Raw genomic sequence first — 15,765 nt, 5'->3', positions numbered from 1 at the left:
GGCAACCTATGGCACGTGTGCCGAAGGCAGCACGCGAGCTGATTTTCAGTGGCACTCACACTGCCCAGGTCCTGGACACTGGTCCGGGGGGCTCTGCATTTTAATTTTATTTTAAATGAAGCTTCTTAAATATTTAAAAAAACCTTATTTACTTTACATACAACAGTAGTTTAGTTATATATTATAGGCGTATAGAAAGAGACCGTGTAAAAACGTTAAAATGTATTACTGGCACGTGAAACCTTACATTAGAGTGAATACATGAAGACTCGGCACACCACTTCTGAAAGGTTGCCGACCTCTGGATTAGAACATCAGTCCCACCTGCTGGGCAGTCTTTGTCATAGACTGTTTTTCTTTGCTCTGTAAATTGTGCCAGATAAAGGAGCCATAGAATGCCAAGATTCAGCTGTCTAGTCAGCCGGGGCCTCTATTCTAGCTTGTTTCTGCCATGACCTGGTCAGCCCCAGAGGAGACCAGAGGGCCCTGCTCTGGAGCGGTGCGGGGCTTCGAAGTCCATGAGAGTTGCCGCTGCTCAGCACCGGTCACGTTCATTCCCCACATTTGTAGCCCCTGTGGCTGCAGGTAACTCCTGTTTTGCTGCCGCCTCTCCCGCAGGGGCAGTTCCAAAGAGCCTGTGGCTGATGTCTAGGCTAGGTGACAAGGAGGCACAAGCTCCCACTGAAAGAACAGTGCTCATGTAGACCAGGCCCACCGGTCGTGTTTCAAGGGGGGTGGTCTTGGGAAGGATGGGAATCAAGATAGGTGGGCCCGGATCCTCAGAGGGACTTAGGCATTGCAACACCTAACCTGTAGGTGCCTGGAAAGTCCCTGCTATCCACACGCCCTGTGTTAGACGTCCAGGCCAGGGGTTCTCAGAGCACATTTTTAAGTGGCCTCAGAATGCGGCCACCATCTCTTGCTGGGGCCACTCTGACAATTTGTCCTAAAATACTGAATTAACTGTAGGAAAAACTCACACCAGCTGCCTTTTCCTCCAGATTTGTGTCTCCACAGGGGGGCAGGGCCCGACCCCTCTTGGCGGCCCCGGGACAGGGGCTGCTGCTTTGCCCCCCCCCCCCACCCAATCACAGCACAAAAAGCCCCTGATCAGTCATGAGCCACGGCGGATTAACGCATGGGTCAATGGGGCCCGTGCCCAGGGGCCCCGGCCAATGTGGGGGCCCACGCAGGAGTGGTGGCATTCTGACTCCATCCCCCGCTCCTCCTGTCGTCGTCCCCCCCTCGCCTCTCGGCCCTGCTCCTCCTCCTCCCCTTCACGCCCCAGCCACAGTCAGGCTGGAAGACACGGCTGTGGTGGGGGAGTGTATCCCCCAGTCCTCCCCCATGCAGAGATAGGGGCATCGCCCCCGAAATGCCACCGAAATGCAGTGGCATTTCAGCAGATGCTCGACCGCCGCCACGGTCCTTCGTCTGGTGCCCGCCCGATGAAAAGGTTGGGGACCACTGCTCTAAGTGGTCTCGGTGCCACTAGACGGGACAGCGCCCCACACCCAGGAGGTGTGTGGGTGACACCTGGACTGCAGGGAGAGGGCAAGACTTCTAAGCATGAGCAAGGCACCCCCGGGTGCTCAGCTTGGGTTAGGACGTACAGAGCTGGCTTATTACAGACACTTCTAGCTCTTTCTGGGACCTAAGGCTGTAACTCGCTGGCGTGTCTCTGTTACCTGCTTCAACCTGATAACTAACTCGCTCGTTTCCTTTTGCTAGGTAATACATCTCCGTTGTAGGATTGGCTGGAAGCGCTGTCTTTGGGGTTAGATCTAGGGTGCCACTGACCTGGGGTAAAGGACTGGGCCTTTGGGACGGGAGTAAGCTGAAGATTAGTGTGATTTGTGGTGTGAGGGACCATCTACCACCAAGACAGGCTCGCCTGGGTGGCAAGCGGAGGCGGATTAAAATGTATTGGAGCCCTGGGCACAAAGAACATTTGGGCCCCTCACATCCTGCCCCCCCCGCCATGGGGCCCCGCCCCCTGCCCCTCTCCTTCCCCCAAGGCCCCGCCCCCTGGCCTGGCCAGAAACCGGGCTGCAGTAAGAGCTGCTGTGGGGAGCCCTGGACCCTCCACCTGCCCCAGGGGGTGCACCCTGTGGGGCAGGGATACAGGCCGGGGGCTGCTCTCAGGCACCCTGGCCCCTCTGCCCAGGACAGGCGGAGGGCCCGCAGGAAGGGGGAGAGACTTGGGCCAGCTCTGCATGGGGGGGGCGTAGGGAGAGTGGGCTCGGGCCAGCTCGGGGGGGGGGGAAGGAGAGGGGGCTCGGGCCAGCTCCGTGAGGGGAAAAGGAGAGTGGGCTTGGCCCAGCTCCGTGGGGAAAGGAGAGGGGGCTCGGGCCAGCTCCGTGAGGGGAAAGGAGAGGGGGCTCGGGCCAGCTCTGTGATGGGGAAAGGAGAGGGGCTTGGGCCATCTCTGCGGAGGGGTGAAGGGAGAGGGGCTCAGGCCAGCTCTGTGGGGAAAGGAGAGGGACTCGGGCCAGCTCCACGTGGGGAAAGGAGAGGGGGCTCGGGCCATCTCCGTGGAAGGGGGAAGGGAGAGGGAGCTTGGGCCAGCTCCACGTGGGGGGCCAGGGGAAAAGGAGAGGGGGCTCGGGCCAGCTCCACGTGGGGGGGAAAGGAGAGGGGGCTCGGGCCATCTCCGTGGAAGGGGGAAGGGAGAGGGAGCTCGGGCCAGCTCCGTGGGGGGGGAAAGGAGAGGGGGCTCGGGCCAGCTCCACGTGGGGGGCTGGGGGGAAGGGAGAGGGGGCTCGGTCCAGCTGTACATGGGGCTCGGGCGAGCAGCTCCCCATCTCTGCATGGGGGAGGATGGGGGGATACACTCCCCCACCACAGCCGTGTCTTCCAGCCTGACTGTGGCCGGGGCATCAAGGGGAAGAGGAGAAGCAGGGCCAACAGGCGGGGGGGGGGGGGGATGACAGGAGGAGCAGGGGATGGAGTCTGAATGCCACCACTCCTGCGTGGGCCCCCACATTGGCCAGGGCTCCTGGGTACTGGCCCCATTGACCCATGCGTTAATCCGCTGTGGCTCATGACTGATCAGGGGCAAACACACAGAGCTCTTTGGCTGTTACAAAAACTGCTAATGTACAGGTACCGAGCACTGATTACAATTAAGCCTCATTAACCCGGTTGTGTGGAGGGGTTAACACCTGTGGTTAAAGGACTTGACTATTAAAGCTGACTCCAGAAGCCTGGCTGCTGAGCACTTGTCTGGAGCAGCTGTAAAGGGCCTTCCCCCCTAGCAAGGTAGGGGTAGATCATGTTTTTCTGTTGTGATATGGGCTGGCTGGTGTCCAGGTGTCAATGAGATTAGGTTTGTAACTGCTGTTTGCCTCTAGAGGGGTGTGACCCATGTCTGCCTTGTTCCTGGGCTGAGTGCACAGGTAGTGCTTGGGGGGAATCTGCTTCTATAAAAACTGCAGCAGTGGAACCTTGTATGTGTTTCTAGAATAATACCTAGAAGGTGGAGGAAACCCCTTGGTCCACGGTGGGGAGAAGAGATTTAACAAGAGGGGATGAAGGAGGATATTTGATAATCCAATAGTACAAGGCCTTGTACTAGCTTCCAATTTCTAATGCCTGGAAAAGCCCCATGTCAGGGGGTGGCAAGTCCAGTGACCTGAAATGAACAGGAATGACTCTGATGGTCAGTCTCCTGAGACCAGGTGCTGGTGGGCTGTGAGTCTGCTCAGGCAGCCCAAGGTTGTGCCTAGTGTGTAACTGGCCAGTCTGACCACCCTGCCCCAGCTGACTGGAGGTAACCAGACAGGGCTGGCTGTGGGGCTGTGACCTAGCCTCCTCAAACTCCCTGTTGGAGGACCACAGAACTAACAAAAGGAGGAAAAAATACAACCTAATGGGTCTCCTCTCATGCTATGGTTCCAGCACAGAAGCCTGCTGGTGGGGTTAGGGGTGTTCCCTAGCCAGGGTCAAGCTCAGTGGTCATTGCTGACTCTCTGGATAAAGCTCAGATGAGGTACCAGTGTCTGGCTCTGAATCATTGCGTAATATAAAGGGTGTGGCATGTATGCACCCATGGGTGGCTGTAGGGTGGAGGGGAGCTCATAGCTAGGGTGGAAACTAGAACACCCTGAGGCAAGACATTGGGACCTCTGCTCAGAGCCCCTTGCAAGGCAAAGCAGTCACCCTGGGGTCAGGGTTTGGGGAAGTGCCTGCCCCAGGCTGCCTAGGTGGAATGTTTTTTGTGGGTAAAAGCTCCTGCAGATCAGGAGGTTTTTGTGGCTGGTCTTTCTCTCTCATGGGTCTTTGCAGAGCACCAGTCTTGGTAGCAGACCAGCAGAGATGCTCTTGCCTGGGGATCCTCTTTGTGTGCTCAGTGCTATGCCTCAGCCTGATGAAGGCAGCCAGGCCGCATCTGGGCAGTTGCACTAACATGTCTTGTCTTCTCTTCCACACACCCGTGGCCCTGGCTGCAGGGAGATGGCAGCGCGGTGGGCCGTGCTGGGGCTCTTGGCTGCCTGCGTGGCCACTGCTGCGAAGGAATCTGTGCTGAATGTGTGCATGGACGCCAAGCACCACAAAACCAAGCCAGGCCCAGAGGGGGCGCTGCATGGCCAGGTACGCTCTTGTCTGACACATCAGTCCCATCCCTGACCCCTTGGAGCTTTGGGTGAGGTGTAACTGAGTCACCTGGGCCTGCCATCCCTTCCACTGCAGGCCTGTTCCTTACACCAGGTTCTCTGGGGCCGTGGAGGACTGCAGTGCAGGGAGCTGGAGGTGTTTGCAATGCACCAAGAAGTGCAGTTTCTCTCGCAGCCCTAGGAGGCTGAGGCAGGCAGGGTTGTGGTGCCAATGTCCTTGGGCTGGCAAGGGAGACCCAGCTGTCTGGCAGCAGCGAAGCAAGCCATGCAAATTGGGCTACTTCGTCCGTCCGAAAAGAGGCCTGTCCCTTGCTGGTGCCCTAGGGAAGGGCTCGGACTGAGGCAGAGGGCCGGGGAGCCAGGACTCCTGTGCTGCCGTCCCAGCTCTGCCACTGATTCTGTGGGTGGACTTGGATATGTCCTGGTTAATTTCACTAGAATAAACTGGCCCAAGTATCAGGTGTTAACAAAGGTGCTGGGACTGGGGGTGCAGGGCTGGTTCTGCAGCACCCCCTGGCTTGAAGTGATTTCCATCATATACAGGCCCAAGTATCAAAGGTGTTAACCTGACCCTGTCACTGTTTAAATGTGGGTTGGGGTTCTGAGTACAAACACCTCAGCCTGCTTAGGACCATAGCGACTGCCACCATTACAAAGATCCATCTCTCTTTATTAAAGATGGTTTGGGGGGGGGGGGGGGAGAAGACAGCTGGAGCATTTGAAAGAGGGTTGCCACACTTCTAACATCTGCTAACTGAGGCCCTGCCCCTTCTCTGCTCTTCCCCCATCTCTGCCAATCAAAGAAAACAGACATCAGGGCTTGTCCAGGTGCCATTTGACACAAGCTGAAACCTGGACTCATACCCTTTAAGGTCAGAAGGGACCATTATGATCAGCTAGTCTGACCTCCTGCACAATACAGGCCACAGAATCTCACCCACCCACTTCTATAACAAACCCCTAGCCTATGTCTGAGTTATTGAAGTCCCCAAATTGCGGTTTGAAGACCTCAAGCTGCAGAGAATCCTCCAGCAAGTGACCCGTGCCCCACGCTGCAGAGGAAGGCGAAAAACCTCCAGGGCTTCTGCCAATCTGCCCCGGAGGAAAATTCCTTCCTGACCCCAAATATGGCGATCAGCTAATCCCTGAGCATGTGGGCAAGACTCACCAGCCAGCACCCAGCAAAGAATTCTCTGTAATAACTCAGATCCCAACCCATCTAACATCCCATCACAGACCACTGGGCATACTTACCTGCTGATAATCAAAGATCAATTGCCAAAATTAGGCTATCCCGTCATACCATCCCCTCCATAAATTTATCAAGTTTAGTCTTAAAGCCAGATATGTCTTTTGCCCCCACTACTCCCCTTGGAAGGCTGTTCCAGAACTTCACTCCTCTAATGGTTAGAAACCTTTGTCTAATTCCAAGTCTAAACTTTCTAGTGTCCAGTTTATATCCACTTGTTATTATGTCCACATTGTTACTAAGCTTAAATAATTCCTCTCCCTCCCTAATATTAATCCCTCTGATATATTTATAAAGAGCAATCATATCCCCCCTCAACCTTCTTTAGCTTAGGCTAAACAAGCCAAGGTCTGAGTGCAAACTGGACGGGTGGCAACCCTCATTTGAAACACAATATTGAGTCAGGCTGTAACTCTGACACCATTCCTTGTTCCCGTTCCCATTCGCTGTAGAGTTTGTCGAAGGCCGGCCTGCCGACGGGGGGGGGTGTGTGGCAAATGTCCCGGCAGGGCAGTGGAGTGAAGGCTGGCTTCCTGCCCAGGCTTGCTGCATGCCGCTCCTGGAAGCCGCCGTTCTGTCCCTGCGCCCCCTGGGAGGGGGTCTCCACACGCTGCCCCTGCCTGAGTGCTGACTCCACAGCTCCCATTGGCTGGGAACTGCAGCCAATGGGAGCTGCAGGGCAGTGTCTGCATGTAGCACTGTGCAGGGACCCCTGGGACCCCTGCCTAGGAGCTGCTGCCAGAGGGGTGTGCTGGTCACTTTTGGGAGCTGCCTGAGGTAAACACTGAGTCCTCTCCTGTACTTTTCCTTTACCACCTCTTCTCTCCCCACCCCCGCCCCGCCTCCACGCAGCTGTCTGGCAGCTAGGAGATGGTGGCAAGTCTTTTGAGGGAAAAGAGGCGTTAATAGAAATGATCTGGCACTCTTAAGTCTGAGCCCACTTCCTAGAAGACAAAACCAGACCAACACATACAGGGGCAGAAAAAAGAGCAGAGAAGATGGGCTATGCAGCTTCTGTGTCTGGTGCTGCCTAGCCTCTCTGCACTCTCACTGCGGGAGAAACAGCCCCAGGCAGCACATGATCTGATCAGCTGCTCCCAAACCTGGCAAATCTGCATCTGAACCAGGTGCTGCCTTCTGGTACCAGGCTCCCAGCAGTGCTGCAGGATACAGGCTTGGTGGGAAAAGCCAGACTCTTATTAAACAGGAGGCAATGGGGGGTGGGGGGGGAGAGATGATGTAGTGGGAAGTGGAAGCAGGTGATGGCAGGAACCGAAGTCTCTCATCCCCTTTGGTGCCCAGGAGTGAGCTGGAGCCAGTGAAGGTGGTGATGTCAGGTGGGTCTCGCTGTCCAGGCTGGTAAGATCTCCTGGGATCGGGATGAGGAAGGTGACCCAGCAGACTGCCTGAGAAGGTGGGGCAGACAGCCATGTCCTGCCTCCCCCGCCCCCCCCAAACCAGCAGTCAGTCTGATCTTCCTCCCAAAGTCCTTGTGTGGGCTGCCTTTTTGTCCTAGACCAAAAGGAGTCCTGGGCTTTCTGACACCCCCCCTCCCCCAAAGGAGTGCTGGGCCAGTATCGCCCATCCCCTCACTTTACTCACTGGTTACACGTGTTCCCAATGAACTAACTTTAGTTCAGATTTCTAGTCCCATGTTTCTTAACTCAAGGCTCATGTTGAAGTGGTGCCTTGTCACTAGGAGGTGCTTTCATTTGGACAAATTCAGTCTGTTGTCTCTTTGCACCCTCTTCCCCATTCCCCACTTACCCAGCATCCCACAGAGGAGATCACAATTGGGGTTGGGGGGGGGTTACATCTGGAGGGCCTAATCAAACCTCATTTATCAGCTCGGTGACTGCCCCTCCTGCCCCCAGTCTGTAGCTTCCCCACTTCACAGCATTTAGTAGTTTAAAGATCTCCCAGCACTTGGCAACAAAGCATCTCTGCCCTTCAATCCCTGGTCCTTAGCCATGGCCCTACCAGTGCTGATACCAGAGCAGTCCCACGAGGCACCACTAGAGGCCGGGGATGCTGCTGCACCCACAGCATCCTCTCCGTCACCTGGGCGAGCTGCTGAAATCCCCTGTGCACCTGTCTCTCGCTGTGTTCACAGTGCGCCCTGTGGAAAGACAACGCCTGCTGCACGGCTGAGACCAGCACAGGGGCCCACCAGGACCAGTCCTACCTGTACAACTTCAACTGGAACCACTGCGGGGTGATGCCAGAGATGTGCAAGCGGCACTTCATCCAGGACACGTGTCTGTACGAGTGCTCGCCCAACCTGGGGCCCTGGATCGACCAGGTCAGGGGGCGCTGGGGCTGGGCATTGGGGGTGGGGAGAAGGCTGGCTTGGTGCATGGGCTCACGGCTCCCTCTAGTGGCAGGTCCTAACAGTTCACTCTCAAGCACCACGCAGAGTTGCTCCTTCAGCTTGTGCAGTCAGGGCTTGTGCTTTCTGTGCCAAAGGCCCCAGGTTCAATTCTCCACTGGCAGCTGGTGTCCCCGTATCCAGCCAGGGCCCATTGCATGTAGGCAGGACAATCCCCACAAAGCATCCGGAGGCTGCACTGAACAGCTCCTTATCTTCCCTCCCCAGGCAGTGCCCCTGGGGTCCTGCCATCCCTCCTGCTGTGCCAGGCTCTCTGGAGCCCTAGACCATTGCTGAGCTCTGTGCAATGCTCCCACTTGGCTGGTGTCTCAGTGGGATTGATGGTGCCTCTGTCCTGGGGTGAGGTGGGTTCATGCAGGGTGTTTGCTGTGGAGGAAACAGCTAAGATTGCAGATGCTGCTCCTGAGCAGGGCTCTGCAGTAAATCCAGTATCTCTTCCCTGGACACCGAGCTGGCCTGCCCATCGCCTGGGTGGGCTGCATGGGACGCCTGTTGGGCTGTGGATGCTGCCGCTCAGGTGTGTGGGGAGGCTGCTGTGAGGCTGTCGCTTCCCCTGGGGACTGGACCTGGTTCTGCTGGGACTTTCTTTGGCTCCATTCAGTGGTGCTGGATTGGGGTGGAGGGGAGAGAGCATATCTCTTACCCCTGCTTGCTGGGGTGACATTGCCCCATGGGGGCTGGGGGGGAGGGCAGAGCTGCCCCCTGATGCTCACAGCCCTGTGTCCCTCCAGGCAGATAACAGCTGGCGCCGGGAGAGGATCCTCAATGTGCCGCTGTGCAAGGAGGACTGCGAGCTGTGGTGGGAGGCCTGCAAGGACGCCGTCACCTGCAAAGAGAACTGGCACAAGGGCTGGAACTGGACCTCAGGTCAGTGAGCTGCTGAGAGCAAACCCACCACCCTACTCTGTGCTGCAGGGTGGAGCCAGGCTGCTGCAGCCTGGGGGGGGGGGTGCGGGTAGGGGGAATGGGGAGGAGTCAGACCTTGCTGTACAGGTTCAGGGCTGGTTTGGCAGCCCAGGAGCTGGAGGAGGGGCTCCCACCTCTCCCTGCCCCTTGATGGCAGCAGCCCTCTGACTAGCTACAGACCCTAGGTGGGGGCTCAGAGAGGAGCACCCTGGAAGTGAGGGGCTGGGGCCTGTAGTCTCCTCTGTTCTCTGCGCTGTCCCTGGTTTGGGTCAGGCTGTGGGAATGGGTCATCCCCTGGCCTGAACATAGTGTCCAGTGAACCTGGGGCATCTTCAGCTGTGGCGATGGAGCTCATGCTGGCGCAGAGGCCAGGAAATCTGCCTCCTGGGTGAGCAGAACTGCCCAGCAGGTGGCTGTGTGGCTCTGGGGTCTTCCTCCCTAAGGCGACTGGGCATGTGGTGCCCCTCTACAGAGTTGTGGCAACGCCTGTGTCAGAGTCCCCGGGCAATGCTTTGGAGCTGCTCCCACAAAGCCAGTTAGGACTTTGGGGAGCCTCCTCTCCCTTGGCACAGACTGTTTTCCAGGGCAAGAAGCTCACACGGCTTCACCTCCTGGGTCTGACCTTGGAGCATTCAGCATCCTCTGCCCCTCCGTGCGCTTCCCACAGCGAGTCTGCCCAGGCGGGGTCCTGGGGAAGCCATCGGGTCCTGCACCCCCACTTCGCAGTCAGACGTGACTCTCAGCCAGCCAGTAAAACAGAGGTTTATTAGATGACAGGAACATGGTCTAAACCAGAGCTTGTAGGTACAGAGAACAGGATCCCTCAGCTGGGTCCATTCTGGGGCCCAGCGAGGCAGACAACCCCATCTGCCCTCACTTCCCGTCCCCAGCCAGCCCCAAACTGAAGCCCCCTCCAGCCCCTCCTCTCTGGCCTTTGTCTCTTTCCTGGGCCAGGAGGTCACCTGATCTCTCTGTTCACCTTTAGCCATCCCCTTGCAGGGGGGAAGGGCCCAGGCCATTAGTTGCCACTGAGACAGAGGGTTGGTCAGAAACTGAGGCCCCCACACAGTATTCAGAGGAAACATTAAGAACAGTCCCACTCTGTCACAGCCCATCACTGCTCGCCAGTATCCCGTGCCTCCAAAGTGGGTCTGGGTCTTGGAGGCAGCCACAGCAGTGAAGTCCCAGGGGCAGAGCTGGAGAGGGTAAAATGGGGCTCCCCGTGATGTGCAGAAGGAACTGGCAGGAGCCCTGGACTCAGCTCTGTGCTGTGAATGCCCATGTACCTTCAGTGGGCGGAGGAGTGAATGGGGCTCAGAGCCTAGGCTGGAGCAGTGGCAGATGATGCCCAGAGGAAGAGTGGCCCAGAGGAAGAGTGGCCCAGTGCTTAGAGCCTGTGACTTGAGATCTGCTTCAGTTCCCTGCTATTGACTGTAGAGGGTGGCCACTGTCTGACAACACTCACGGCGCTCAATGTTCAGGAGGCCAAATAAGCAAACCGAGCCAAATACCTGGTCACAACCAATCCTGCACCTTGGCAGGGGGTCAGACTAGGTCACCCTTGTGGTTCCTTCTAAAGACCCCAGTGCAATAAAATCTGGCTTTGCAGGAGTGGGCAGGAATGTCACTTTTCTTGTTTTTATGCAACATGTCCACCTTGGCAGAAGGTGTGTGGAGTTAAACCAGCGATTCTCAAACGGGTACATGTGCCCCAGGGGGTGCACAGAGGTGGTCTTGGGGTGCATCAGCCTGTCTAGTTTTACAACAGGCTACATAAAAAGCCCCAGTGAAGCTGGTAGAAACTGAAATTTCAGACCATGCCTTGTTTATACTGGTCTATTGAACTTGCATTTCAGTGTATAGTCTACTTGTATTCCAATTGATTTATTTTATAATTGTATGGTACAAATGAGTCAGCAATTTTACATGTGCTGTGACACTTGTATTTGTCTGACTTGGTAAGCAAGTAACGAGGGGGGATACTTGAAGGTACATGAGGCAAATGAGACACTCTCTCTCTAGACAACTGTACCCTTGTCAAAAGGTTGAGAGCCACTGACTTTTTTTTTTTTTTTTTTGAACTACCTACACTTCCCGTGTGGCTTTACAAGTTACTAAACTCCCCACATGTGGCTAAGACCCAACCCACCAGGCTGTAACTCTTCCTTGGCTCGGTCTCTTGCAGACCGTGTTCTAGCCCAGTGGCCCATGACGCTAGCCGTACTGGGACCTAGACTGGATATAGTTTTGCCTTTTGACAAGTTCTCAATTAGCTAGTGCCAAGGCTGAAGGCAGTTTTGCAAAGCGTTAAGATCCTGTATTGGCTAGCACTGCTCTTCCATAGAGTCACTGTGTGACCTCAATTCAGTCTGTACCTCGGTTTCCCACTTGCGTACCGGGGAGAAGAGCACTGCCCTACCTCAGAGTTTCCTGAGGATAAATAAGCTACAGACCCTGGGGTGCTGGAGGGCTGGGAAGGATTAATGTGCATTGGCAGAATTGGGAGGAGGGGGGGGCCTAGCCTACGGGGGCCCAGCAGGGGTAGGTTCCTCATTCTTACTAGCGTCCATCTGTCTGTCCAGCCCATCAGGGCACCAGCCAGGGATCAAGCCAGCAGGTGAGTGATGTGGCTACAAGCCCTTGAACTTCACCTCACAGGGAAGGACTGTGTTTCTCCCACAAGCCAGCTGGGCCGTTGCCAGCTCAGCCCGTAGCCGGGGACTGGCGGATGCCTAGCAGCCAGAGATGGGGGACGCTGGCTAGAGGGAGTCCAGCCACAGCTTGCTCACTGCTGCCCTCTCTCCTCTCCAGGGACCAACCGGTGCCCCCGTGGCTTCACGTGCCAACCATTCAAATACGTCTTCCCCCGGCCGGCGGACCTGTGCGAGAAGATCTGGTCCAACTCCTACAAATACACCACGGAGCACCGGGGCAGCGGGCGCTGCATCCAGATGTGGTTCGACCCTGCCAAAGGGAACCCCAACGTGGCCGTGGCCAAGTACTATGCCCAGAATGGGAGAGACGCCTCTCCTGTGCCACGGGCTGTCCTGCTGCTGCTGCCGGCTGCTCTCCTGGCCCTGCTCTGAGCATCCAGAAGCCTCTGGCAGCTCCACTGGCTTATACAGGAAATATTTCCGCTCGGGGCACAGGGTGTGTTTGCCCTGTTTTGGGCTCTGGCCAGCAGATTCAGGATTCTGTCTGGCTACTGCTAACCCTGACAAGACATGATAGAACCAGATTAGTCCCTCCCTTCCCCTGTCATTGTCCCTCTGATCTTATTGTCTGTTCTCCTGCCAGGCTCCTCTCTCCCAGCAGGCTCTGGGGAGATCCCTCCATGTCCTGGGGATCTGAGCTCTGTAACATGCAGCAACTCCCTGGCTGGGTGTATTTATTCTGTCAGGTTCCAGGGCAGGTCCCCTCTAATTATGGTGCCCTCAGCTACCTAGCTTCCTTGTCTGATCCCTGCCATCCTGCGCACCCTGGAAATACAGGGGTCCCCTGCCCTGGCTCGCAGCCTGCCCTGGTGTCTCTGCTTCAGCAGACTGGACACTCACATGGGGCTCCAGTGCACCCCCCACCCCCAAACTACACCCTGCCCTTTAAGGGTGAGCCCATGTGCAGCCACCACCACCCTTATGCTCCTAGCTGCAGGGTTCTGCTGCCTAGTTGGAGCAGATGCATGGGGAGGGAGGGACCCCCCCTCAACTCCCCTGCTGTCAGAGCTCCCCCACCCCCTCTGTCCTGCCTGGCTCTGGTTTCCCAGCGGGGCTCTCAGCATGTGGTCAATGGGAAGCGCTGCCTGGCTTGGCAGGATGCTCCCAGCTCTAGCTCTTGCCTGGAGCTGGACTCCTGCTCTGCCAGGTGGTGACTGCCTGGCCTCTAACCTGCTCCAGGACTAGCTGTGGCTGCACACCGTGCTCCCAGCGCTGGCTGCAGGCCCAGTGACCAGGGCCAGCCCCTAGCACCAGAGCAGAGCCTGGGCTCGCTGTCCTGCCCTTGTGCCCCTGAGCTGCAGGTGGGAACTGTCTGGAACTGAGACCTCCCAGCTTGTGAGAGAATCTGGCAAAATAAACTGTCCCAGCCCTGCTCTGTGCTTGTCTCCTCCTTGATAGACGCGTCCTTCTGCTCGGTGCCCAGGGCTGCAGAGCTAGAGGTGGGCCCAGCCCGAGGTGAGAGGAGAGAGTCCAGCGGAGGGCAACAAAAATGATTAGGGGGCTGGAACACATGACTTATGAGGAGAGGCCGAGGGAACTGGGATTGTTTAGTCTGCAGAAGAGAAGAATGAGGGGGGATTTGATAGCTGCTTTCAGTTACCTGAAAGGGGGTTCCAAAGAGGATGGATCTAGACTGTTCTCAGTGGTAGAAGATGACAGAACAAGGAGTAATGGTCTCAAGTTGCAGAGGGGGAGGTTTAGGTTGGACATTAGGAAAAACTTTTTCACTAGTAGGGTGGGGAAGCACTGGAATGGGTTATCTAGGGAGGTGGTGGAATCTCCTTCCTTAGAGGTTTTTAAGGTCAGGCTTGACAAAGCCCTGGCTGGGATGATTTAGTGGGTTTGGCCCTGCTTTGAGCAGGGGGTTGGACTAGATACCTCCTGAGGTCCCTTCCAACCCTGAGATTCTATGATTCCTCAGGGCTCTCAGGTTGCCTAGCAGGTGGGTACCTTTCCCAGCCACTGGACGGTAGAGTATGATTGCTGCATGTGGGCCTGGCTCCAGCATCTGCTAGCCCCCCATGTGGGGCTCTGAATTCTTTGACCCCAGAGCAGGGTCTGGGCAATGAAGACAGCTGCACCATCCTCTCCTGTCTGGTGCTAGGAACTCACTCCATCTGGCTCCCCTCACTTGCATCCCTATCCACTGTGCACCTGCCTCATGTGGCAGGAGAGATGCTCCACCCACAACCTGGGCATTGGCAAGGGACAGGTCTGGTCCCTGACTGCCAGCTGAGCTGTGTTCAGAGTCCCATGCAGTGACTAAGGATGTGCAATCGACCAGCTCAGACCTTGCCCAGGGGAGGCACCGTGTGTTCTGCTGTTCCTTGAACGGCAAGGTCAGAAGGGCTGGTTCTTTGCTAAGGAGCTGTGGGGGGCAGCAGAGTTTCTGATTAGAGACCTTCACACCCCCACCCTTTCCAACAGATGCTGTGTCTAGACAGAGCTTGGCAAAACCTCATGGTGGCTGATGTTCTGCCCAGTCTTGCACCCAGGCTGCATAGCCCACCGTGGGGGACCTCTGCGGGAAGATGCAGGGCCCAGTCCCATACTGGCCGCAAGACTGGTATGAACTATTGCCCTTCAGCTTTCCTCACTCTTGAAGAATGATCTCCAGGCTTGTCTTCCCCTGTAGCAGTGTGGCACTCCTCCCCCCGCACAGTGCAGCTGGGGGGCTTTCGGGAAGCTGCTACCCCACAGCTGGGAGAGCATCTCCCCTCGGCTTCACTAATCCCCCTAGCTCAGGGGCAGGGGCTAAGTTGACTAGCACTGTCTATGCCAGGGGCTATGGTTGGCATGACGACAGCGCTTAGGAGCGGTGCACTTATTGCATGGGGCCATAGTGTGGACCTGGCAGGGGTGTGCCATGCTTTCAGCTGAACTGGGCAATGAGCAGGGGCTGGCTACAAGAAACCTGGGTCTGGAAGTAGTGGGCCTAGGCTAGCGCTGGCATGGGGGAGGGAAGAGACATAACGGAGAGTGGGGGGAGACGGGGAGCTGCTGGGCGGAAGGAGCACAAAGCTCTGGGGAGGCTCCTGGGAGCTGGTGTGTGGAATGGTGCCAGGCCCAGCAATGCTCCTGTCTGCAGCTGTTCAAGCGCTGGGTGGGGTCCCCTGTGGCCAGTCACCAGGCTCTGGTACTGGACCCAACCCTGCAGGCCTAGGTGCTCCCAAGCCCCCTGGCTCCAGGTGTTGCTCTGGGTTCTGGCTGCTCAGGCGTGGGCCCGGGCTGCAGGCTCCCTGTCTAATGCGCCTGCTTGGGCAGCTGGCCTCTGGGGTCCCATTCCCTAGGCCCTACTCTGTCCTTAGCACCCCTTCTTCCAACTCTGCCCCTGTGCCAATTCTAACAAGCCGCCCGTGGGCTCTGCACAGGGCCTGTGCTCTCAGGCCTTGTCCCCACAGCTGTTCGGGAGCAGCCCTGCCGACTAGCTCCCGGGGTAGACAAGCAGAAGAGAGTCTCAGCTCTATGAGAAACGGGGTGTAGCCCTGTTGTCCTCTCCTGCCCCCACCGATCTCCCCCTGCTGTTTTGGGTCTGAGCTCTGTCGGGGTTCAGGCTGGATGGAGAGTCCTGGGTGTTCCCACTACTGGACAAAATCCAACTGGAATTAAGGTGTCAGTGTTCAGCGGTGAGAATAATTAACCCGTGACATCACTTTCCAAGGTGCATGGTGGATTCTGCAGCCCTGGTGCTGGTTTAAATCCCAATGGGCTGGTTTCCTGTGAGCTCTGCTGTCGCTCAGACAGGAATTACTCCGGGACACACTCTCCCCTGCATTAGACAGGATCAGCTGAGCCTCGAGCAAGGCTGAGGTTGGCTCCCGCCCACTGACCCCTCTGCTCAGCACATGCCAGGATCTCCCTCTCCACTGCCCTCACCCTACCCCTCTGGGC

General features: G+C 56.9%; 1 protein-coding gene across 1 annotated transcript; it reads left to right on the top strand.

Moving 5' to 3' along the window:
* The first annotated feature begins 3,210 nt into the window (after window positions 1–3,210).
* On the top strand, window positions 3,211–13,249 carry LOC120372186 (folate receptor alpha-like). The gene is made up of 5 exons (XM_039489075.1): window positions 3,211–3,261; window positions 4,452–4,593; window positions 7,979–8,167; window positions 8,986–9,121; window positions 11,972–13,249. The coding sequence occupies exons 2-5, from the start codon at window positions 4,456–4,458 to the stop codon at window positions 12,244–12,246; spliced, it is 738 nt and encodes a 245-aa protein (XP_039345009.1). The 5' UTR covers window positions 3,211–3,261; window positions 4,452–4,455; the 3' UTR covers window positions 12,247–13,249.
* The last annotated feature ends 2,516 nt before the right edge of the window (window positions 13,250–15,765 follow it).

The sequence above is a fragment of the Mauremys reevesii genome, linkage group 1, assembly GCF_016161935.1.
Source record: "Mauremys reevesii isolate NIE-2019 linkage group 1, ASM1616193v1, whole genome shotgun sequence".
NCBI lineage: Eukaryota > Metazoa > Chordata > Testudines > Geoemydidae > Mauremys > Mauremys reevesii.
The sequence above is the reverse complement of the archived record's forward strand: the minus strand, read 5'-3'. Positions and strand labels throughout refer to the sequence as shown.